General features: G+C 42.0%; 1 protein-coding gene across 1 annotated transcript; it reads right to left on the reverse strand.

Annotated features, from left to right (window-relative positions):
• Window positions 1–2,783: 2,783 nt before the first annotated feature.
• tacr3l (tachykinin receptor 3-like) lies at window positions 2,784–23,756 on the reverse strand. The gene is made up of 5 exons (XM_046327079.1): window positions 22,971–23,756; window positions 11,408–11,596; window positions 9,111–9,261; window positions 4,881–5,077; window positions 2,784–4,620 (listed from the first exon to the last, which is right to left on the reverse strand). Exons 1-5 carry the CDS (start codon window positions 23,336–23,338, stop codon window positions 4,335–4,337), a joined length of 1,191 nt encoding a protein of 396 aa, XP_046183035.1. The 5' UTR covers window positions 23,339–23,756; the 3' UTR covers window positions 2,784–4,334.
• Window positions 23,757–24,986: the final 1,230 nt, after the last annotated feature.

Genomic DNA, 24,986 nt, shown 5'->3' on the forward strand with positions numbered 1-24,986 from the left:
GCGACTAGGCCTGGCTCGCAGTCGGCGTTCCAATTCATCCCAAAGGCCAGTCAAGTTCTTCCACACAGATCTTGACAAACCATTTCTGTATGGATCTCAGTTTATGCATGGGGTCATTGTCATACTGAAACAGGAAAGGGCCTTCTACAAACTTTTGCCAAAGTTGGAAGCACAGAATCATCCAGAATGTCATTGTATCCTGTAGCGTTAAGACTTCCCTTTATAGGAACTAAGGGGCCTAGACCGAACCATGAAAAACGGCCCCAGACCATTATTCCTCCTTCACCAAGCTTTACAGTTGGAACTATCATTGGGGCATGCAGCGTTGTCCTGATATCCGTCAAACCCAGATTCATCCGTTGGACTGCCAGATGGTGAAGCATGATTCGTAACTCCAGAGAACGTTGCCACTGTTCCAGAGTCGAGCTTTACACCACTCCAGCCGATGCTTGGCATTGCGCATGGTGATCTTAGGCTTGTGTGCGGCTGCTCAGCCATGGAAACCCATATCATGAAGCTCTTGACGAACAGTTATTGCGCTGACGTTGCTTCCAGTGTCAGTTTGGAACTTGGTAGTGAGTGTTGCAACCGAGGACAGAGGTGTTTTACATGCTACGCTCTTCAGCACTCGATAGTCCTGTTCTGTGAGCTTGTTTGGCCTACCACTTTGCAGCTGAGCCGTTGTTGCTCCTAGTCATTTCCACATCACAATAACAGCACTTACAGTAGCTCTAGCAGGGCAGAAATTTGATGAAGTGACTTGTTGGAAAGGTGGCATCCTGTGACGGTGCCATGTTGAAAGTCACTGAGCAGTAAGGCCATTCTACTGCAAATGTTTGTCTATGGAGATTGCATGGCTGTGTGCTGGATGGTAACACCTGTTAGCAACGGGTGTGGTTGAAATAGCCGAATCCACTAATTTTATGGGGTTTTGTGTATATAATGTACAAAAAAAGTAGGGGCGTGGATCAGAAAAACAGTCAGTGTCTGATGTGTCCACCATTTGCCTCATGCAACGCAACATCTCATTCACATAGAGTTGATCAGGCTGTTGATTGTGGCCTGTGGAATGTTGTCCCACTCCTCTTCAATGGCTGTGCAAAGTTGCTAAATATTGGCGGGAACTGGAACACTCTGTCGTACACGTCGATCCAGAGCATCACAAACATGCTCAATGGATGACATAATGGATGACATATCTGGTGAGTACACATTTTATTGTGGCCTTTTAAAGGGTTCAACTCGGTATTCGGTAGGTGTACCTAATATTTGGTGTAATCAATGTATCAGGGGAGGCTGCTGAGGGGAGGACGGCTCATACGAATATCTGGAACGGAGCAAATGGAATGGCATCAAACACATGGAAACCACAGGTTTGGTGTATTTGATACTGTTTCACTGATTCCGCTGCAGCCATTACCACGAGCCCGTCCTCCCCAATTAAGATGCCATCAAACTCCCGTGCAGTGTACAGTTGAAGTCGGAACTTTACATACACTTTGGTTGGAGTCATTAAAACTCATTTTTCAACCACTTGACACATTTCTTGTTAACAAACTATAGTTTTGGCAATTCGGTCAGGACATTTACTTTGCACATGACACAAGTAATTTTTCCAACAATTGTTTAGAGACAGGTTATTTCACTTATAATTCACTGTATCACAATTCCAGTGGGTCAGAAGTTTACATACACCAAGTTCACTGTGCCTTTTAACAGTTTGGAAAATTCCAGAAAATTATGTAATGGCTTTAGAAGCTTCTGATAGGCTAATTGACATCATTTGAGTCAATTGGAGGTGTACCTGTGGATGTATTTCAAGGCCTACCTTCAAACTCAGTGCCTCTTTGCTTGACATCATAGGAAAATCAAAAGAAATCAGCCAAAAATTGTAGACCTCCACAAGTCTGGTTCATCCTTGGGAGCAATTTCCAAACGCCTGAAGGTACCACGTTCATCTGAACAAACAATAGCACGCAAGTATAAAAGTATCAATATCCGCAGTAAAACAAGTCTTTTTCAACATAACCTGAAAGGCTGCTCAGCAAGGAAGAAGCCACTGTTCCATAACCGCCATAAAAAAGCCAGACTAGTTTGCAACTGCACATGGGGACAAAGATCATACTTTTTGAAGAAATGTCCTCTGGTCTGATGAAACAAAAATAGAACTGTTTGGCCATTATGACCATCGTTATGTTTGGAGGAAAAAGGGGGATGCTTGCAAGCCGAAGAACACCATCCCAACCGTGAAGCACAGGGGTGGCAGCATCATGTTGTGGGGGTGCTCTGCTGCAGGAGGGACTGGTGCACTACACAAAATAAATGGCATCATGAGGCAGGAAAATGATGTGGATATATTGAAGCAACATCTCAAGACATCAGTCAGGAAGTTAAAGCTTGGTCTTCCAAATGGACAATGACCCCAAGCATACTTCCAAAGTTGTGGCAAAATGGCTTAAGGACAACAAAGTCAAGATATTGGAGTGGCCATCACAAAGCCCTGACCTCAATCCCATAGAAAATGTGTAGGCAGAACTAAAAAATTGTGTGCGAGCAAAGGAGGCCTACAAACCTGACTCAGTTACACCAGCTCTGTCAGGAGGAATGGGCCAAAATTCACCCAACTTATTGTGGGAAGCTTGTGGAAGGCTACCCAAAACATTTGACCCAAGTTAAACAATTTCAAGGCAATGCTACCAAATACTAATTGAGTGTATGTAATCTTCTGACCCACTGGGAATGTGATGAAAGAAATAAAAGCTGAAATAAATCATTCTCTCTACTATTATTCTGACATTTCACATTCTTAAAATAAAGTGGTGATCCTAACTGACCTGAGGGAACTTTTACCAGGATTAAATATCATGAATAACTTGCCGTATTTTGTAGTACAATACCAGAAGGACCTATATTGCCAATACACATTACAGTGATAATCCCACTACACAATAAATAACTGCAGTATCCTTTCACTGGGATTAGTGTGTGTGTATGTGGGTGCGTGCACCCGCACGTGGGTGTGTGTGCGCGCCCGTCCGTGCGAGTGTGTGTGCATGCCACCGCACGTGTGTACATGCATACGTGTGTGTGCGAAAGTGTGTGATAAGGTGACGAGACGCTTATCAGAGAGAGGGAGAGGGAGTACTGGCATGTTTATGTAAGAGCCCTGAGCTCTGGATTAAAGGTCTTCATGGAATCAAAGAGATGGATGGGTGGGTTTTTATCCCAAAAAAAGCTCTCAGATTGTGTTTTAATACGGCACCATTTCCCATGATGATTAGTTTTAGTACACCGTACTTCACAGTACGTCTCGGTGAAATACTTTCACGTTGATGGCTGAATGTGTCTGTGCATGTCTGAGTGTGTGCGTGTGTTTTTCTGGCGTTTATCCCTCAATGACTAAAGTGCTAAAAATGGCCTTAACCACAGTAAGTATACACCACGGTATATCACAAAAGCAAAGACCAATCCTCTGCTTACATCAGACATATATCTCGTACATTTAAAAAATAAATGGCACTGAACGATTCCTATAACGACAAAAGCAGCTTATGAGAGAAATGTCAATAACAAAATGGAACATCGTTCTCATTTATCCTCAGGAAATTGCAGGCTGAAAGAGAAACACTGAATAATCTTATCTTGCCCCAGGTGCCTCTCTCTCTCTAAAAACAATAATACAATTTCAGGACATACTGTCCACAGCTATTTCAATCTGTGGGGTATCAGTCTGCAGAACTGATGACAAGCTGATAAAGGGTGTATGATTATGGTACACATTAATAAACCATCTGTGTGCAACAACCTTCCCTTTTCATTATTATGTGATATATATATATATGCCCAACCTCCAACCACTCCTAACATTCTTTCAAGGGGAGCCTGCCTGAGTAACAGATGCATGCCCACACTGGTAAACTACTGGTAAGCTCTGCCTTCATTGCTTAGTCCAGATGTCACAAATCTGCCCGTCGAGACAGCAGCCTACCAGATGTCCAGTCAGTGTCATGAGGGGGGTTTGGAAATGAGAAAAGGCAGAAACAAATGCTTTTCGAAAGTTAAGCAAAATACAAATAAAATCAAAAGAATCTCACTGCATCAAGCCAGCAGAAAATACTTTATACAGAACAACCGCGTTTGCAACAAACTCACATGAAATACTTATGCTTGGTAAAATAAAATTAAAATCTAAAGGCTTGCTTGGAATGTTTGAGGGAAGTTCGGAAGGCGAAATGTTGACAACGACTTTCCAAACCACTCGTGAACACTCTAGAATGTGGTCGTGGTCATCATAAACATCTCAGGAGAACTGATGGTCGGCCACATCATCGGGGTCACTGTAAAGGTTGGACTTGGCTACCGCCCGGCTGGTTGCCATGGTTACCATTGTTATCTCCGTTAACACTGGCATTGCCATGGCAGCTGGCGACTGCCTTTTTGATGCTGTGTTGGCGATGGTTGGTGCTGTTGGTCCCAGTGTTCACGCGGGAGAGGGTGCACATGCTGCCCAGGTGGCCGGATCGGTGGCGGGTGGTGTTGTCGCGCAACTCCAGCTCGTCATAGCTGGATACCCGGACGAACGGGCACCAACAGAACGCCCGCTTGAAGCCCGCCCGGAACCTGTATCCAAACCACAACCCAAACCAGACAGATGAGTGCATTGTTAGATTTAACATTTGAGAGGTGGCTTATGAATTCTAAAGGTACACTGGTAGCTTTCTCATCTGGTCTTATCCATCTAGCCAGTGGTTACCTAGGAACAAAGTAGGAACAAAGATAAAAACATTTTTAAACGGAAAATATAAATGAGTTATGGGTAAGGCTTATCTTCATCGTATGCTTTGGTGCCTTCTTAACAGTGCCCAGGTGCTGGATCCTACCTGCTGTTGAGGCAGCAGTAGATGATGGGATTGTACATGGTGGAGCTCATGGCCAGCCACATCACTGACAGGTAGACCTGCTGGATGGACTTCCACCTCATCAGAGCCTTGTTGAGGCCCGTCACGATGAAGTAGACGTGGTACGGCAGCCAGCAGAGGGCGAAGGTCACCACCACAATGATCATCATCTTCACCACCTGGGGGTTAGGAAGGGGATAGTGGGAGGATGGGAGGAATAGAGTGACAGGGATGGGGGAGACAGGGTGGAAGAGAGGGAGGGGGAGAAAGCAATGAGAGAAAGAGAGGAGAGAATAAGAAAATAGGAGTGAGAGAGAGAAAGAGAGGAAAAAGAAAGTACGTTGTCTTTATTCTGTGTAGTTCTGAGACAAGATGTCGATCAAAAAAATCAACATTTGGACGGCCACTTCATGTTAGGTTTCACAAAGTGCCTGATTCTGAGATGGACAGAATGTGTGACGCTCAATAGATTCTCACAAGCGTGGGCACCATGATTGATTCGTCCTCAGGTTGGCATTTTCATTCCGTCCTAGAAGCCACAGCAGTTTAGGATATACCTTTTTCATAACGACAACAACTTTCAAAAGAGCCATTCACAACAACCTCAAAATATAATTGCTTCATTTACACATAAATGGTCAGGACTACCATTGCTGGTCCAACGGTGTGATACATTTGAGATTGTATTCCATATCCTGACGATCTAGAGCCAACACGAAGGAAGCAACTCACTTCAAAGATCCTGTGAATTCCATGAACTGATTGTGTCACTTAAAATCCTCAAAGAGCATTTCAAAACTTGAAATCAGATCGGGATTCTCAAAAAGTGTGTACTTTGTTGCCTTGTATGGAGGAGTTGTGACAAATTTCATCTGATAGAATAGGACTTTTGTCTCTTTCTAGACTACCCAAAAATCAAAGCTCACGCCTGGACAATGCAAACTGCAATTTGTCCGTCTTGTCAGCGAGGAAGATCTTTGTCCATGTATCCTCACTGTTGTGTTCACTATTGTGTTACTACTGTGTCATCACTATAGCAGGTACGGTAGATCATCTCATGATATAGGCTGCATTCCGAACACTTAAAAGACACACCCTATCCCCTCAGCCCTCAAATTAAGTGGACACTTCTGATAACGTCTGACGACTATACACTTGCAGGACAAGGGGCGAGGGAGGAAGGAAGGAATGATTTTGTAATGGATCGCCCTTGCCCGGAAATTCGTCACTCGTTCATCCCGCGACGATTATGTTTTCAGCCACCGGTAGCTTGTGGTTGCATTATATGCGCGACAGTCAATTGTGATTGCATGTCCTACTTTTATTAACTATATAATTATAATTAATATACGCCTACTGTATGATAGCTAGCCAATGAATTAGCTAACTGACGTTAGCCTGCCTAGCTGGAACATCTGAAGAAGGAAAATTATTTCTACAATTTCCAAAAGCTAACCGAAACAAAAACAGTATTACTTTTACCAGACGTGTTTGTGCATTCGTAGCACAATTTCTACCTTATTTACATTTGTTTTTTACTTACACTTGTATGTCGACTCCATATTGACGTTGAGGTTTTAATTTCGGCTGACTTTTCTTCGCGGACGTATAATCACCGCGAATTGAATTATGGCCCAAAGTGAAGATAATTGTACACTCGCAAACTCGATCAAAAACGAGGGCCGAGGGGCTTACGTTGCGAACATCGCTTCTTTGGCTAATCGTTTGGACCGACGTCAAAGATGGTGACGGGGATTCCCCCAAGGGCATGAGGCGAGGGTAAGTGGACGAGGGTGTGTATTTTATGAGTTTGAAACTCAGCCAGAGTCTAATCAAGTGAACTATGCTCACAATGTCATGTGACAAGATGGCTGCCAGCCCATAGAGCATTAGTGATCGTGATCTCCAATGAATGGTCAGTCTGTCCGTCAAACAGTCTGAGCTTAAAGAAACTCCCCAAAGCCTTTCATATAGATTCCATTCTGTCACTTTACTCGTTAGATTTAACCTTCATTCGCTAAAACCTTTGAGATTCTCCATTGAGCATGCCTTTTAGTCTAGCACTAGGCTTAATCTGTGTCTGGGAAACTAATGTACGGTGACGTTGCATGCAAAGCACGAAATGGTGGGAAAGGCTTTATATTCCCATTTAACGTCCCACAGATGTAGGCATCCTAAAGACTTAGATTTAACTACAGTATGTCTCTGGGCTTGGTCATGTTTATGCTAACATCAGGAATATTGACTTGCATTGGTTATGGGCCAAGAATGCAAAAACAAGTTCGCATTTGGAGATAGTGGCCATGTAAACAAAAACAAAGCATGGATTGCTCTTTTACCTTGAGCATAGACTGCTTACAGGGTAAAGGAAACTAATATGTCATTTTGTCATTTGGCCGAACTATCCTTTTAACTACTACTAGCTGTATACTTCAGCCTCTTGATCAAGTGATCGATCAAGCTGCCCGTTACCTTGTTTATGAACAATAACAATTAGGATCTTATAAATCAAGGATCAACGAGCAATGTGGCAGAAAGCTTATGAAGACGTGTCATCTCTTTGGTATGTACAGTGTGTCTGGGACACGGAGTCCAATGACGAGCAAACAGTGTCTGGTAGAATCCTCTCCGGAGCTACATAAAGCAGGAGAAAGGGTGTCCATGACGCTTGACATAGCAGGTCACAGGTAGTTGACGCGAGAGCACTGGTGGTCTGCTGAAGAGGTCACAGCATGGGTCAATTGAGCTGGCTGGGAACAGATCGCTGACCTCATTAGCAATTACTTTTAAACTAACCACCGAATAGGACCTGACGGTATGACAATGGGTGACATTCAGCCTAATGAACCAGCCCTCGTCTAACTTCGGTAAAAAGGGTTTGGCAGGGACTTTATTGGCTAATCCAGTAAAAAAATGATACTGTCATTTAGCGGACGGTTTTATCCTAAATGACTTCTAGTCTGTATTTGCGGCCCATTCAAACCCACTGAGGAATTGGATCTGTGTATAAGTGCAAGGTTAACTAACCCTCCATCACTGCATTGCTCAAACTAAATCAAATGAAATCAAGTTTATATGAGGTGCATTTCACGACAAAAACTAAAAACAATCAAAAGGAGAACCAGTTCTGAAATAAGACAAGAGCAAGTAACAACACTAAACATGTGCTGGTGCCGAGGTCAAATGTCAGGCAGGATCACAGGCTACATCACCGGATAAATCACTGTAAACGAATACGGTTTCATGGCCTCGGCTATCTGTCCAAAACAAAGAACCAGGTGTGCTGATCCCCCGTAATCTGAGTGTAATCCTCGTGAATAAAACAATTACAACCCAGAAATACAGTCTGGGTTTAGTCACAGGGTGTCCTGGAATAATCCCAATAATTCCCATATCTAGACCTGTCGGATTGGCCGTTGCCACTCTATAATCTGACCCACATCTGTTAAACCCACATCTGGCCTAATAGATGTTAGTCATACTGGTTCACATTATCTGAATCCTTATGGATAACTGTGGGGACCAGGGTCCATATATATGAACCATCTCCGAATAGAAGTGCTGATTCATGACCAGTTTTGCTTTTTAGATCACAATGAATGAGATAACATGGACAGGGGGAACCTGATCCTAGATCAGCGCTCCTACCCGGAGACGCTTGATACATACGGAGCCTGGACTCCAATTCGAAGATCAATGATGAGATACACTGTGTCCAGGTAATAGAATGCATTGTCATCTCTAAAGAGGAGACCAAATCTCTGTTGTTTGCCTGCATAACGCTGGATTACCTGATGGGTAGCCAAAACCAGTGGGGAATACAGAGAGATCATTGTGCCATGTACAGGGTCAGTTATTCATTTCAATGGTATAGCTACATCAATTATTGTAATGACAATGTATTGGGTCAAACACGGATAAACCCTCAAATCCGCCAGAAGCGCATTTTCAGTTTATTATTATTATTATTGTTTGCAGAAATTCTTTTCCCATCCGCATTTTTAAAAGGCCTACAGTATTCTACTTCTCACACCAAATGAACGGGAGAAAATGAAACGGAGACAATTGGGACGTCTCGTGACCGTGCCAGTTAAAATGACTGGCTGAATCTACTGCATTCAATTAATGGTTGACACATTGGTTGACAAATGGAATACGCATGGCTTTACCAAAGGACGTTGTGTGTATAATGGAGTTGTATTTTTGCGTTACCTTCCTCTTGGCTGTGAGCTGGCTGTGGTAGTTATCTGATGCTTCCCCCGGGATCTCTCCTCCCCACAGCGTCACGCCCACAATGGTGTAGGTGATACCCATCACCACTAGGGGCAGCACGTACACCAGCACCGTCACAATGATATGATACCTGTTTACCAGAGAAGAATAGATAGCTGTCGGGAAGGAAAAGCAGAGCATTCCTGTGAATGTAAATGGGAAAACATGGTAATTCTGCTAATTATATTTAATCTAATTCACATTTATATGCATTAGTCTAGGTTGCTCTCTTCGTTAACTAGTCTGCATTGGTTGTCTGTCTATCTATCTATCTCTCTAGGCTAGCTGTCCTGTGTGTATGAAATTCCTCTACTCATACGGACTGACATTCCAATTACCCAATCACCACCCAGTTCTCCAGAAGCGGGACTCTCACCACCTTATATTAATTAACCTGTATGCAATCAATGTGGCAACCTGACAAACTTTCAGTTAATTCCAGTTGATACAAACAATTATTCAAGGATGCGTTCATTCAAAGTACACGGAACAAAAATATAAAACGCAACGTGCAACAATTTATACGATTTTATTGAGTTACAGATCATATAAGGAAATCATTAAATTGAAAGAAATTCATTAGTCCCTCATCTATAGATTTCACATGACTGGAAATACAGATATGCATCTGTGGTCACAGATATCTTGAAAAAAACGGTATGGCCGTGGATCAGAAAACCAATCACTCTCTGGTGTGACCACCATTTGCCTCATGCAGTGCGACACATCTCCTCTGCATAGAGTTGACCAGGCTGTTGATTGTGGCCTATGGAATGTTGTCCCACTCCTCTTCAATGGCTGTGAGAAGTTGCTGGATATCGGTGGGAAATAGAACACGCTCTTACACGTCAATCCTGAGCATCCCAAACATGCTCAATGGGTGGCATGTCTGGTGAGTATTCAGACAATGGAAGAACTGGGACATTTTCAGCTTCAAAGAATTGTGTACACATCATTGGGACATGGGGCCGTGCATTATCCTGCTGAAACATGAGGTGATGGCAGAGGAGGAATGGCACGACAATGGGCTTCAGGATCTACGTGCATTCAAATTGCCATCGACAAAATGCAATTGTGTTTTTTCCGTAGTTTATGCCTGCCTACACCATAACCCCACCGTTACCATGGGGCACAGTTCACATCATTGACATCAGCAAACTGCTCTCCCACATGATGCCATACACACGGTCTTCCATCTGCAGTTGAAAACGGATTAATGCGTGAAGAGCACACTTCTCCAGTGTGCCAGTGGCCATCGAAGGTGAGCATTTGCCCACTGAAGTCGGTTAGGACGTCGCAGTCAAGTAAAGACCCTGATGAGGACAACGATCACGCAGATGAGTTTCCCTGAGACTGTTTCTCACATTTTATGCAGAAATTCTTCAGTTGTGTAAACTCACAGTTTCATCAGCTGTCCAGGTGGCTGGTCTCAGACAATCCTGTAGGTGAAGAAGCAGGATGTGGAGGTCCTGGATTGGTATGGTTGCACATGGTCTGAGGTTGTGAGACCGGTGGGACGTACTGCCAAATTCTCTAACACGACGTTGGATGTGGCTTATGAGAAATTAACATTTAATTATCCGGCAACAGCTCTGGTGCACATTCCTGCAGTCAGCATGCCAATTGCACGCTCCCTCAAAACTTGAGACATCTGTGGCATTGTGTTGTGTGAAAAAACTACACATTTTAGAGTAACCTTTTATTGCCCCCAGCACAAGGTGCACCTGTGTAATGATCATGCTGTTTAATCAGCTTCTTGATATGCCACACCTGTCAGGTGGATGGATTATCTTGGCAAAGGAGAAATGCTCACTAACAGGGATGTACATTTGTTTTGAGAAATACACTTGCTGTGCAAATGGAACATTTCTGTTAACTTTTATTTCAGCTCATGAAACATTGGACCAACACTTTACATGTTGCATTTGCATTTTTGTTCAGTATATGTTTGTGCTCCTTTATCGTGTACATTTGATTTGAGCACGTTTGCTAGATTAGGGTTGGTATGAATACACTGGGAATTAGCCCATTTGAAGTGTACCTCCAACTCCCAGTGTTCTTATCAATACACAACCACGGTAGCCCACACCCAAACCACCAGCAGCAAGTTCACCTCAATATACAGTTTCATTACCAATCAACCCAAAGCTGTTTTCAGATCTGCGAAGATGAACAAGAGGAGGTGAGTTAAAGGAACCCACTTTAGACTATTGAGATGCACCCAGTGTCTCACTCACATGAAGGAGTCATCTGATGACCGGGGCCAAGCCACGTAGCAGATTGTCCGGCGGGGCAGGATGCGGATGGTGGAGTAGAAGCAGAGGGGGAAGGCCAGCACCACGGCCAACGCCCAGATACACAAGATCACCACCTTGGTGGCTGTGGCCGACAGCCTGGGTTTCAGCGGGTGGATGATGGCCATGTACCTGCAAGGGTGACAAATCAAATCAAGCGTTATTTATACAACACATTTTAGACGTGAATGTGACGCAATGCGCTTCACAGGAAAATACATTAATAAAAAATAAAAAAATCAAATATATTTTTATGGTTGAGATTCTTCAAAATAGCCACCCGTTGCCTTGATGACAGCTTTGCACACTCTTAGCATTCTCTCAACCAGCTTCATGAGGTAGTCACCCGGAATGCATTTCAATTGACAGGTGTGCCTTGGTAAAAGTTAATTTATGGAATTTCTTTCCTTCTTAATGCGCTTGAGCCAATCAGTTGTGTTGTGACAAGGTAGGGTTGGTATACAGAAGATAGCCCTATTTGATAAAAGACCAAGTCCATATTATGGCAAGAGCAGCTCAAATAAGCAAAGAGAAATGACATTCATTCATTACTTTATTTTATGACAGGAAGGTCAGTCTATATGGAACATTTCAAGAACTTTTAAAGTTTCTTCAAGTGCAGTCGCAAAAACAATCAAGCGCTTTGTTGAAACTGGCTCTCGTGAGGACAGCCACAGGAAAGGAAGACCCAGAGGACAAGTTCATTAGTTACCAGCCTCAAACATCAACTGTTCAGAGGAGACTGCGTGAATCAGGCTTTCATGGTCGAATTGCTGCAAGTAAACCACTACTAAAGGACATCAATAAGAAGGAGAGACTTGTTTGGGCCAAGAAACACGAACAATGGACATTAGACCGGTGGAAATCTGTCCTATTGTCTGATGAGTCCAAATTAGTTTTTCAACAGGACAATGACCCAACACATCTCCAGGCTGGGTAAGGGCTATTTGACCAAGAAGGAAAGTGATGGAGTACTGCATCAGATGACCTGGCCTCCACAATCACCCAACCTCAACCCAATTGAGATGGTTTGGGATGAGTTGGACCGCAGAGTGAAGGGAAAGCAGCCAACAAGTGCTCAGCATATGTGGGAACTCCTTGAAGACTGTTGGAAAAGCACTCCAGGTGAAGCTGGAGAGAAGGCCAAGAGTGTGCAAAGCTGTCATCAAGGCAAAGGGTGGCTACTTTGACTAATCTCAAATATAAAATATATTTTGATTTGTTTAACACTTTTTTGGTTAGTATATGATTTCATGTGTGTTATTTCATAGTATGTTTTCACTGTTATTATACAATGCAGAAAATAGTAAAAATAAAGAAAAACCCCTGAATGAGTAGGTGTATCCAAACTTTGGTACTATATGTTCACAGTTTCAGCCCCCCCCCCAGGTTCTTTGGAAAGCTATTCCAGAGGCTGGGGGCATAGTAACTATAGGCTGCCTCTCCATACCTCTTGGTCCTGGGCTTTGGGATAGTTTAAAGGTCAGTGCCAAAGGACATGAGAGACCTACTAGATACATAACTCAAAAGCATGTCTGATATATATTGGGGTGCACAGTTGTGGATTGATTTAAAAAACCAATAGAATAATCTTTAAATTAATTCTTAAACTCACAGGCAGCCAGTGCAGAGACTTTAAAACTGGTGTAATGTGTGCTCTCCGTCTGGCCATCCTGAAGCGTTCTGTATGTTTTGCCGTTGGCCAATGGCTTTCTTTGGTAGACCAGATAGGAGAGCATTACAGTATTCAAGCCTGCTTTTAATAAAAGCATGGATGAGTCTCGCTGTATCAGCCTGAGAGAGAAACGGCCGTACCTTGGCAATGTTCCTCAGGTGGTAAAATGCTATTTGGTCACATTCCTAATGTGTGATTCTAAGTTTAGTTCAGAACCTAAAGTGATACCTATGTTTTTACCTGGTGTTTTATCTTATTTGACCGTGAATTAAAATATGCGGCCAGATTCTGTGTGCTTTGGCTCCAATAATAAGTACCTCGTTCTTATCTTGATTTAGCTGGAGGAAGCTGTGAACCATCCAAGTATTTAAATCACTAATACAGTCTAATAATTTATCTGTGGAGCTAAAATGCTCTGGTGACACAGAAGTGTAAAGCCGTGTATCGTCTGCGCAGCAGTGAAAATCAATGTTGTGCTTACTGATGACGGTGCCAAGGGGCAACATATAAACTGAACAGAAAATCAAACCTTGTGGAACACCACATGGGATATGTATGAGTTATGTTCACTAAGGGTGATAAAAAAAGCTCTTGACCGGTTTAAGAGGTCCTAAACCAATTTAGAACTGGACCGGAGAGACCAACCCACACCCAAGGACAGAGAGCTGTTCAGCATCTGGCTCTCAGATCATTTGCCACTTTATCTTAGGCTGTCTGTGCTGTGGTGGGCAAGAAAACCAGATTAGATTTTTTTTGTAGTTTAAAAAACCAATTTCTCCAGAATTTTGCTTAAGAATGGAAGGTTGGAGATTGGCTGATTTGTTTAAAACAAGTTTGTTTTGGCAAACCCATTCCCTAATATTCTCCAAATCTCCTTGTAAAGCTTGCTGTACCTGTTGAACCGATTGTCTTGCTGCATAAATTGTAGTATCATCTGCAAATATAGTAGCTTGACTTTCAGCTAAGGCATAGGGAAGGTCGTTGGTATATATAAAGAAGTGGCCCAAGGCAGCTGCCCTGCGGTATTCCACAGTTTAACACATGAGGGGAAGAAAATTACCCATTGATATAGGTTGACTGTTTCCTGTCAGTTAGATATGACTGTACCCATTTCAATGCCACCTCCTTAAAACCACAATGCATTAATTTTGTCAAAATTATTTCACGATCCACTAAATCAAATGCTGCACTGAAATTTAAAAATAGTACACCCACAAACTTGCCATTATCCATAGCATTGAGCCACTGGTCAGTCATGTCAACCAATGCAGTGGTAGTGGAATGGTTTTTGCAATAAGCATGCTGATTGGCTGTAATCAGATCATTCTTTTCCATGTACTCCCATATTTGTCGTCTCACAATACCCTCCAATATCTTACTGATTGTAGGGAGTAATATATGCCATTTAGCAGACGCTTTTATCCAAAGCAACTTACAGTCATGTGTGCATACATTCTACGTATGGGTGGTCCCGGGAATCGAACCCACTACCCTGGCGTTACAAGCGCCATGCTCTACCAACTGAGCTACAGAAGGACTAATTGGTTGACTATTGGCAGGAGTAATGGGTTCTTTGCATTCTTTCGGAATAGGACACAGTATACATTTGCATACATCCACTTTTCCAGTTACCAATATATCCCAGTGGAACTGCAATCTGGGCAGCAGCACAGCGAAGCAAAAAATTGCCCATGAGACCATAACCTGTAGATTTACCATCAGGTAATGACTTCAATAGGTTTAACACCTCCTCCACTGACACCGTTTGTAGACTAAAAGAGCAGATCTTGTTGCTCATAATATGATCATCAATCCATTGGACAATAGCTTGTTTGGAATAATGTATGTTTACATTGTTGCTCAGTAAATAAATTCTTTGTAAAAAGAAATTGCAAAATGATTGGCAATATCAACTGGTTTTGTTATTATTCTCCTGTCAACCTCCACACTAGATGGGCATGATGAGATAGATGTACCAAGTAAGCCCTTAACTGTGTTCCAAAACTTTTCAGAATCATTTTTACAATCAGTAAAACATTGTTGTAAAATAAAAATAAATTCTTTCGATTCAATTTAACTGCATAATTACGCAATGTTCTATAATTCTGTTCATCAATTTCTAATTTTTACATGGCTGCCATATTTCTTTGAGAAAAAGCCTCACCCAGTTCATCATCAATCCATGGAGATGGACGGGCACCAACTGTACTCTTTCTTATAGAAGCATGATGGTCCATTACCTCAGTGAGCAAATCAGTAAAACATTCTGTAGTGTGATTTAAATCATCCTCTAGAAAAATCAGCTCCCAGGGTACAGCAGCCAAATAATTTAGAACTAATTAAATGTTTTAACATTTCTCTTGACCACAATCCTAGGGGATTGCTAAGAGCTGAAAATTGCTTAGAGCTGAAGAATCTAGATTACTTTTCTTCAGAACGGTTTCACCATAGCAGTTTTTAGTGCAGTGGGGAAAGTGGAGTGAGTGATCAACAATAGCTTGTACTTCTTCAGATATCTAATTAAAAACTGTTTTGAAGATTGTGGTGGGTATAGGATCGATAAGGCAGGTTGTGTTGTGATATCACTTTCCTGAGCATGTCTGTGTCAACCAGGGAAAATAACTCCATAGTGCCTTTGCGTGGTAGGCTAGGGCACATATCATCCCACTTCTCATCAGGTCTTGCTTGACTGATACCCAGCCCAATGTTTTCTTATCTTATCTCTGAAATATGCCACAAACTCATCACATTTAGATGTGGAGGAAAGTTCATGTAGTTTTGCGGGGGTAGGATTTATCAACCCATCAATTGTCAAGAATAGCACTCTCAAATTATTCGGATAATTAGTGATCAGGTTAGAGAAATGAGCTTGTCTGGCATTTCAAATTGCCTTGATATATGCCAAGTTGCTCTCTCAGAGTAATGGACCTGCAACTTTGACTGTCTCGACTTCCGCTCTGCCTTTCTACAATTTATCTTACATTTGAATGTTTCCTCACTCCGTTTGGATGTGGCCTTTTTCAGACTTGCTGGAGCTTTGGCATCAATGACTGCCCTTAATTTGCAATTCAAGTTATCAACTACAGTTGAAGTTGGAAGTTTACATACACTTAAGTTGAAGTGATTAAAACTCGTTTTTCAACCACTCCACAAATTTCTTGTTAACAAACTATAGTTTTGGCAAGTTGGGTTAGGACATCTACTTTGTGGATGACACAAGTAATTTTTCCAAAAATTGTTTAGAGACAGATTATTTCACTTATAAATCACTATCACAATTCCAGTGGGTCAGAAGATTACATGCACTAAGTTCACTGTGCCTTTAAACAGCTTGGACAATTCCAGAAAATTATGTCATGGCTTTAGAAGCTTCTGCTAAGCAAATTGACATCATTTGATTCAATTGGAGGTGTGCCTGTGGATGCATTTCAATGCCTACCTTCAAACTCAGTGTCTCTTTGCTTTACATCATGGGAAAATCAAAAGAAATCAGCCAAGACCTCAGAAAAAGTCTGGTTCATCCTTGGGAGAAATGTCTAAATGCCTGAAGGTACCACGTTCATCGGTACAAACAATAGTACACATGTATAAACACCATGGGACCACACAGCTGTCATACAGCTCAGGAAGGAGACGCTTTCTGTCTCCTAGAGATGAATGTACTTTGGTGCGAAAGGGCAAATTAATCCCAGATCAACAGCAAAGGACCTTGTGAAGATGCTGGAGGAAGCAGGTACAAAATTATCTATATCCACAGTAAAACGAGTCCTATATCGACATAACCTGAAAGGCCACTCAGCAAGGAAGAAGCCACTGCTCCAAAACCGCCATAAAAATGCCAGACTACGGTTTGCAACTGCACAAGGGGACAAAGATTGTACTTTTTGGTTAAATGTCCTCTTGTCTGGTGAAACAAAAATAGATTAATGACTTTTCGTTATATTTGGAGAAAAAAAGGGGATGCTTGCAAGCTGAAGAACACCCTCCCAATCGTGAAGCACAGGGGTGGCAGCATCATGTTGTGTGGGTGCTTTTCTGCAGGAGGGTCTGGTGCACTCCACAAAACAGATGGCATCATGAGGCAGGAAAATGATGTGGATATATTGAAGCAACATCTCAAGACATCAGTCAGGAAGTTCAAGACATCAGTCAGGAAGCTTGGTCACAAATGGTTCTTCCAAATGGACAATGACCCCAAGCATACTTCCAAAGTTGTGGGAAAATGGCTTAAGGACAACAAAGTCAAGGTATTGGAGTGGCCATCACAAAACTCTGACCTCAATCCTATAGAACATTTGTGGGCAGAACTGAAAAAATGTGTGCTTGCAAGGAGGCCTACAAACCTGACTCAGTTACACCAGCTCTGTCAGGAGGAATGGGCCAAAATTCACCCAACTTATTGTGGGAAGCTTGTGGAAGGCTACCCAAAACGTTTGACCCAAGTCAAACAATTTCGAGGCAATGCTACCAAATACTAATTGAGTGTATGTAAACTTCTGACCCACTGGGAATGTGATGAAAGAAATAAAAGCTGAAATAATTCTCTCTACTATTATTCTGACATTTCACATTCTTAAAATAAAGTGGTGAACCTAACTGACCTAAAACAGGAAATTTTTACTAGGATTAAATGTCAGGAATTTTGAAAAACTGAGTTTAAATGTCTTTGGCTGAGGTGTATGTAAACTTCCAACTTCAACTGTAAATCATCACAAGAGGAAGGCAGAATAGGGGATGGTGTATTGTTCATACACTCAATAAACTTCGGAGGTAAGATAGTATTTTTTATAATGTGTTCAGTATTATCCTGCGCTATCGGCAACAAGAACATAAAAAAATACACCGTGGTGATCAGATAAAGCAACATAAACAATAGAGGATTTATCAATAGTTAGCCACTCTGTAATAATCAGGTCCAGAGTAAGGCCACAGTTATGGATGGGCCCAGTAACATGTTGGATAAAGTACGTAGAGCTCAAAAGACAAATCAATTCAATGGCCTTGGAGTCACTCTCTTTGTCAACATGAATAAGAATGATTGTGTTGGGCGATTTTCAATCATAGTTCTCAAGGACAACAGACAATTCTTCAGAGAAATCAGTAAAAAATAATGCGGGGCAGTGCTTTGGTGGCCTAGACAGGGTTATAGCCAGCACTGGTGGCTGACATTTAAACAGTATAGCAGGATGGTCAAAAGACCCAAAGTCGTCAAATGAAAAGTCCTTACAGCTGAGAGCATTAGTAAAAAAATGGAGGCTGTACGCCCCACCCTTTTCCCCTTTTCTGATAGAGTATGGAAAGCTGTAGGGGGAGGCTTCAATAAGAGAGGCCCTACAGTCTGAAGACATGTTTCAGTGTGAAAAATGCAATCAACTTTGCGCTCAGTAATGAGGTAATTCACGAGAAAGGTTTTACTAGTGATTGCTCTCAGATTTAAACGTGCCATATTCAATGAGTATGGACCACTCTGCCCCTGGGGCATCTGCCGTGAGGTAACCAATGAAATAATAACCACTTTTTCCCTCCAATCTATCAGAATGGTAAGATATGACACGCGGTGTTAGAGAAACATGAAGTAGGTTACACACAATAACCATAGAGCCATTTCTACAGGACTTTATATACTTTCCAAGTCCTATGTTGCTTATTCTGACAGGGAGGACTGGAGCACTACCAGACCCTGTTCATCAGTCTCTAAAACAGCCTCTATAACCATTCAAGAGGTCACGAGGTCAGTCAGGGGGTGAAAGCAAAGACGGTGGATAAATGAAGATGTCTTACTCAGGCCGTTTACCAATGTAAAACATTGTCACAGTTTACTAAACTGTGTGTGTCTCCCATAGACACCAATACGATCGAAGTTGGGTCTGGTCTACTTAGTTCAGTGACTGTATAAGGACCCAGTGATATGTCTCGCTTCCGTCTCCGGTGAAAGGATATTACGTCAAAGTTCAAAGGTCATGGTTGATTTGGTATTTTATTCCTCCATACACTGCTTGCTTTAGAGGTTATACTTTATTTTTTATTTTGAATAGAGTGTACACCATAACTACAGTTAATGAATACCATTTAGTATGCAGGACCCACTGGGCACACACTGGTTGAATCAATGTAATTTTCATATAATTTCATTGAAATTAAGTTGAACCAATGTGGAATAGATGTTGAATTGACATCTGTGCCCAGTGGGAAGGGTCTTATTGTACAACTACATTCTTTATAAGCTCTCATTTAGACAAATATTTGGCGGTGGCTGTGTTGGATCAAATATAAAAGCGACAAAAAAAGAGGATGAGATGCGAGTATTGTTTCTGTCTCACTGGAGAGTGTTGTGGAAAGTGTTGTCAAACATTTCCGAATGTGAGTTAAACAAGCTCTTCTTGACAAAAGCCAGAGACAAGGTTGAAATACTACGATGTCAAATCAAACAGTAACTAAGATACCAATCTTGCCTGGAGCGGCCACCATTAGGATAGTAATATGTGTGTGTGTGTGTCTGTGCCCAATTTCAGATTGCTTTAATATGTAGTATCTCAGGTACTCAAAACAAAGTATGCCCCATGTGGAGCTAGTTATGTTTGAATGACTCTTAGACTCTACCCAGTCTATCTTTAATTGGATCCAACACTGCTGTTTGTTTGGTTTCCAGCATACAAAGATTCCATTTCCCCAGAATTTACTGCTGTCAGGTTTCATCCTCAGACCTTACCTTACCTTACCTTATCTCTCCGTCTGTCTGCTTGTCTCTATGTGTGTGTGTGTATATATGTGTGTGTGTGTGTGTGTGCGTGCATGAGAGTTTACCTGTGCTGTGTGTGTGTGTGCGTGTATGCGCGTGCATGAGAGTATACCTGTGCTGTGTGTGTGTGTGTATGTGTGCTCTGTCTTTGATTCTGTGTATCAAAGGCCCACAGTAGGCCTATAAGTGGTCAGGTCGTGGTCATGCCCATGCAGGTGCGGATTAACTCCTTTGACTAACTTCAAAGTCAGATGAAAAGAGATGTTGGACTGTAGTCCTACTGTGCAACACAACTTGTAAAGGTATAGAGTTGACCTCCAGACACCTGGGGCCTCATTTATTTCTGTTTTGATGTTAAGGTCATAAATAATGCACTGCGCCAAATTATTAGCAGGCTACCGTTATTTGATTGAATTCTCACGCCCTGACCTTAGTTATCTTTGTTTTCTTTATTATTTTGGTTAGGTCAGGGTGTGACAAGGGTGGCTGGTTTAGTTTTTGTATTGTCTAGGTGTTTTTGGCCTGTCTAGGGTTTTTTGTGTATCTATGGGGTTTTAGCATGTCTAGGCATATGTAGGTCTATGGTGAACTGAATTGGTTCCCAATCAGAGACAGCTGTTTATCGTTGTCTCTGATTGGGGATCCTATTTAGGTTGCCATTTTTCCATTTTGGTTTTGTGGGCTATTGTCTGTGTAGTTGCATGTCAGCACTCATATTATAGCTTCACGTTAATTTTGTTAATTTGTTTAGGGTTCTTCGTTTAAATAAAGAATGTATTCATATCACGCTGTGCCTTGGTCTCCTCATTATGACGAACGTGACACATAAGTTTTAGTGTTTGTATTAGCCTACCATTGTTATAATTTCTGTGCATCAAACACCTCAACTTTCCTCAAAATAACAATATTTGCTTGCAATACAGTTGATCAACCACTAGAAGTTCTGAGTATGCATGGTCTTAGATATGCATGGAGATACAGTTGAAGTCGGAAGTTTACATACACCTTAGCCGAATACATTTAAACTGTTTTTCACAATTCCTGACATTTAATCCAAGTAAAATTCCCTGTCTTAGATCAGTTAGGATCACCACTTTATTTTAAGAATGTGAAATGTCAGAATAGTATTAGAGTGATTTCTTTCAGCTTTTATTTCTTTCATCTTTTTATCTTTCATCAATTTGTAAGTCGCTCTGGATAAGAGCGTCTGCTAAATGACTTAATGTAAATGTAAATCACATTCTCAGTGGGTCAGAAGTTTACATACACTCAATTAATATTTGGTAGCATTGCCTTGAAATTGTTTGACTTGGGTCAAACGTTTTGGGTAGCCTTCCACAAGCTTCCCACAATAAGTTGGGTGAATTTTGGCCCATTCTTCGTGACAGAGCTGGTGTAGCTGAGTCAGGTTTTAGGCCTCCTTGCTTGCACAAGGTTTTTCAGTTCTGCCCATACATACTATGGGATTGAGGTCAGGGCTTTGTGATGGCCACTCCAATATCTTGACTTTGTTGTCCTTAAGTCATTTTGCCACAACTTTGGAAGTATGCTTGGGGTCATTGTCCATTTAGTAGACCCATTTGCGACCAAGCTTTAACTTCCTGACGGATATCTTGAGATGTTGCTTCAATATATCCACATAATTTTCCAACCTCATGATGCCATCTCTTTTGTGAAGTGCACCAGTCCCTCCTGCAGCAAATCACCCCCACAACATGATGCTGCCACAACCGTGCTTCTTGGTTGGGATGGTGTTTTTCAGGTTGCAAGCGTCCCAATTTTTCCTGAAAAAATGACGATGGTCATTATGGCCAAACAGTTGTTTTTATTTCATCAGACCAGAGGACATTTCGCCAAAAAGTACGATCTTTGTCTCCATGTGCAGTTGCAAACTGCAGTCTGGCTTTTTTATGGCGGTTTTGGAGCAGTGTCTTCTGAGCGGCCTTTCAGGTTATGTTGATATAGGACTCGTCTTACTGTGGATATCAATACTTTTGTACCTTTTTCCACCAGCATCTTCGTAAAGTCCTTTGCTGTTGTTCAGGGATTGATTTGCACTTTTCGCAAAAGGACGTTCAACAAGAAATTTGTGGAGTGGTTAAATGAGTTTTAATGACTCCAACCTAAGTGTATGTAAAATTCCGACTTCAACTGTACACACTTTCCTCATCAAGTTCAAAATGGCAAAATACCAACTTTTATAGGAAAACTGGCATACACGAGATTTCATATTTTTCGTCCAAATGCACCTTTGATAAATAAGGCCCTGCGATGTTTCGCCCCGAGAAGAAGCACAGCAGGATAAACCCAGTGTGTGCGAGTGTGTGTGTACACGCTTGCGTTTGCATGTGTGTTGGTGTGAGAATAGCTTTCATATAAGCACTCTTGGCACTTAAAGCCATTATTTCACTGCAGGTATTCCAATTTAAATGACTTAAATCAGCACGTACCTCCACAATGATAGGGTGGCTGCACAGTGGAGCTCATTAGAAGAACTCTGGCTCTTTTATACACAAACTGAGTAATGAAATGCTTGATCAAATCCTCAAGAACCTCAAGTGTTTTCTAATGTTGAATGCATCCCAAATGGAACCATATTCCCTTTATAGTGCAGCAATTTGTGTCGCAGGATCTTTATTGGTTAGATTAGTGGATTTAAAGCTACATTCAGTTCATTCTCATTTTGACAGAATGTAAGGAGAGGGTTGGTTTCCCGTGTGTGTGTGTGTGTGTGTGTGTGTGTGTGTGTGTGTGTGTGTGTGTGTGTGTGTGTGTGTGTGTGTGTGTGTGTGTGTGTGTGTGTGTGTGTGTGTGTGTGTGTTAATAACCTGTATCCATACATAGCATGCATAACAGGCTATTATGATGATGTATGAAAATGATGACATCTGACCAACATCAGGTGTCTTGTTATACCATTAGGCCTACCTTTTTCAAATTTGATTTAAGGGGTTTGGTTATAGAATCAGTACATTACATGAAACCGGAATAGAATTAAATAAATACTAACAAATTGTCACATTTCATATAAAAATAAATTCACCAAATGTAATAGAATGTGTGAAAATTAAGTTGATGTCTCCAGAGCTCACCTGTCGACCGCTATTGCGCTCATTGAATAGATGCTTGAAAACACTGCTGTGACTGGGAAAAAGTTGTGGAACTTGCAGTATGATTCTCCAAAGTACCAATTGCCGTGAGCAGCATATATGAAATTAATCAACGTGTTGAACGCGGCCATTGAGGCGTCAGAGAAAGCCAAGTTGAGTAAAAAGTAGTTTGTCACGGTCCGCATCCTCTTGTGCGCCAATACGATCCAAATCACTATCAGGTTCCCAAAAACTGCAACGGCGAGCACAAGGCTGTACGCGACCGACCATAGCACGATGCGCCAAGGCGGTTGTACAAATTGATTTGTAAAGGTCCTAGTTGTGTTTGATCCGTTGTTTGCCGCAGCCATTCCTCTAGTCACCCTGCCGATATTTACTTGGATTCAATGCCTGGAGGTGGTAGCCGTTGAATTGGCATACACCTTCGCAGCGCACCAAAACCCGCAAGTGCTCTGCTCAATACGGTCACGTTAAGTCCCTCTTCATTTATATTGCTGTTCCGGTCACTACAGGGCAAACGCGTTTGGGAGACAGTCGTAACAAAATGTCTAGTGACAACTCCACTAAATAATTGACACTTGAAGAGCACGGCACTTCTGATCTATATGATAGAGTACTTCTCAAATAGGCTACCGATAATATTCGAACAGTTCTTTGGAAACAGAGATTATTCTTTGTTTTGCTACGCATAAGTGAACGTATCCTAGAGCTCTGAGCAGCAGTAGGATCCAAAGGGATGGACTGCGCTGAGTCGTGCGCTGAACGCGCTGCGCGTGTTCCATTCAATTCTTTCCGTCACACTCCCCTCCCCTTTCTAATAACAACCTGTCATTCACTTGAACTGTAGATCAATCAGCTACGCTTTTATACAAATGAGACATAAACATATGGCAAGCATGGAATTTGATGGCGAGTCACTTATAAATGCCTTACATAATCACGATGAACGACATGCACGTATCAGGCACTGATTAAAGGCCTGCAGCATCTGTTGCCTCCATTGACTGAGTCGCTAATTTCACTCATGGTACATCTCCGTGATCAAAGGGACTTTGTCATTGTCACTGCAAGTATTGAAAATATACCTTTATTGACTACGTTTACTAAACAGTCATATTTGATAAATGTGTCTAGTATCTCCAAAAATGTGTTGTTTTTACCCCAAATAAATCTCTTAATTCCCAAGATCGATTTTCAATAGATGGCTCTGCCAAGGCCTTATCACCAAAATTAATGCAGTTCCCAATAGGCCTATGTCAACCTTTTCGGGATGGACTGACTCTATGATCCTAATGCACTCATTCAAAACAATCAATCGAACTTTCAGGGTACCAAACCAATATTGTATTTTTGAAGCTTCAGCTTTGGAATTCTTGCTCCATTGTGACTTATTACCTTGCATCTCATAATAAAAGTTAGATTATCTGAAAAATACACAGCCCCCCTCGGTATTCAACAGCATCCAAACCACCAAGCATCCCTCATTTGTGTCACCTAAGCAGCGTGTAAAGGACAGAGGGGCTTCATCCCAAACGGCACCCCATTCCCATTATAGTGCATAACTTTAGGGGCTTTGGTCAATAGTGGTGCACTATGGAATAGGGTGCTATTTGGGACATGCACAGGAGCACGTGGGAAAGTGCCTTTTATCCACTGATCCGCATGCTCCGTATAGAAAGTAGAGAAGGTGACGCCACACCGACGTTAAGACATTAATGTTCCCGACCACAGGTGTTCACTGCAGAGGGAGTCATGCCAATTAGGCTTCTCTCTCCCCTTCTCCTGGTGGGTTCCCCTAGCAATTATGCAGGATTACACCTGATGGGTTCCCCTGGCAATTAGGCAGGATTACACTTGATGTGCCCCTTTGAATGAGTTATATAACTGTCTGCGCTCCTTCCGAGCTGGATTACTTATGGGGAACTGAAATGGCCATTTTCTGGTGGTGTGGGAATAGATTGGGGTGAAACACACACACACACACACATTGGCCCAACA

This window comes from Oncorhynchus gorbuscha, linkage group LG24, assembly GCF_021184085.1.
Source record: "Oncorhynchus gorbuscha isolate QuinsamMale2020 ecotype Even-year linkage group LG24, OgorEven_v1.0, whole genome shotgun sequence".
Taxonomy (NCBI): Eukaryota; Metazoa; Chordata; class Actinopteri; order Salmoniformes; family Salmonidae; genus Oncorhynchus; species Oncorhynchus gorbuscha.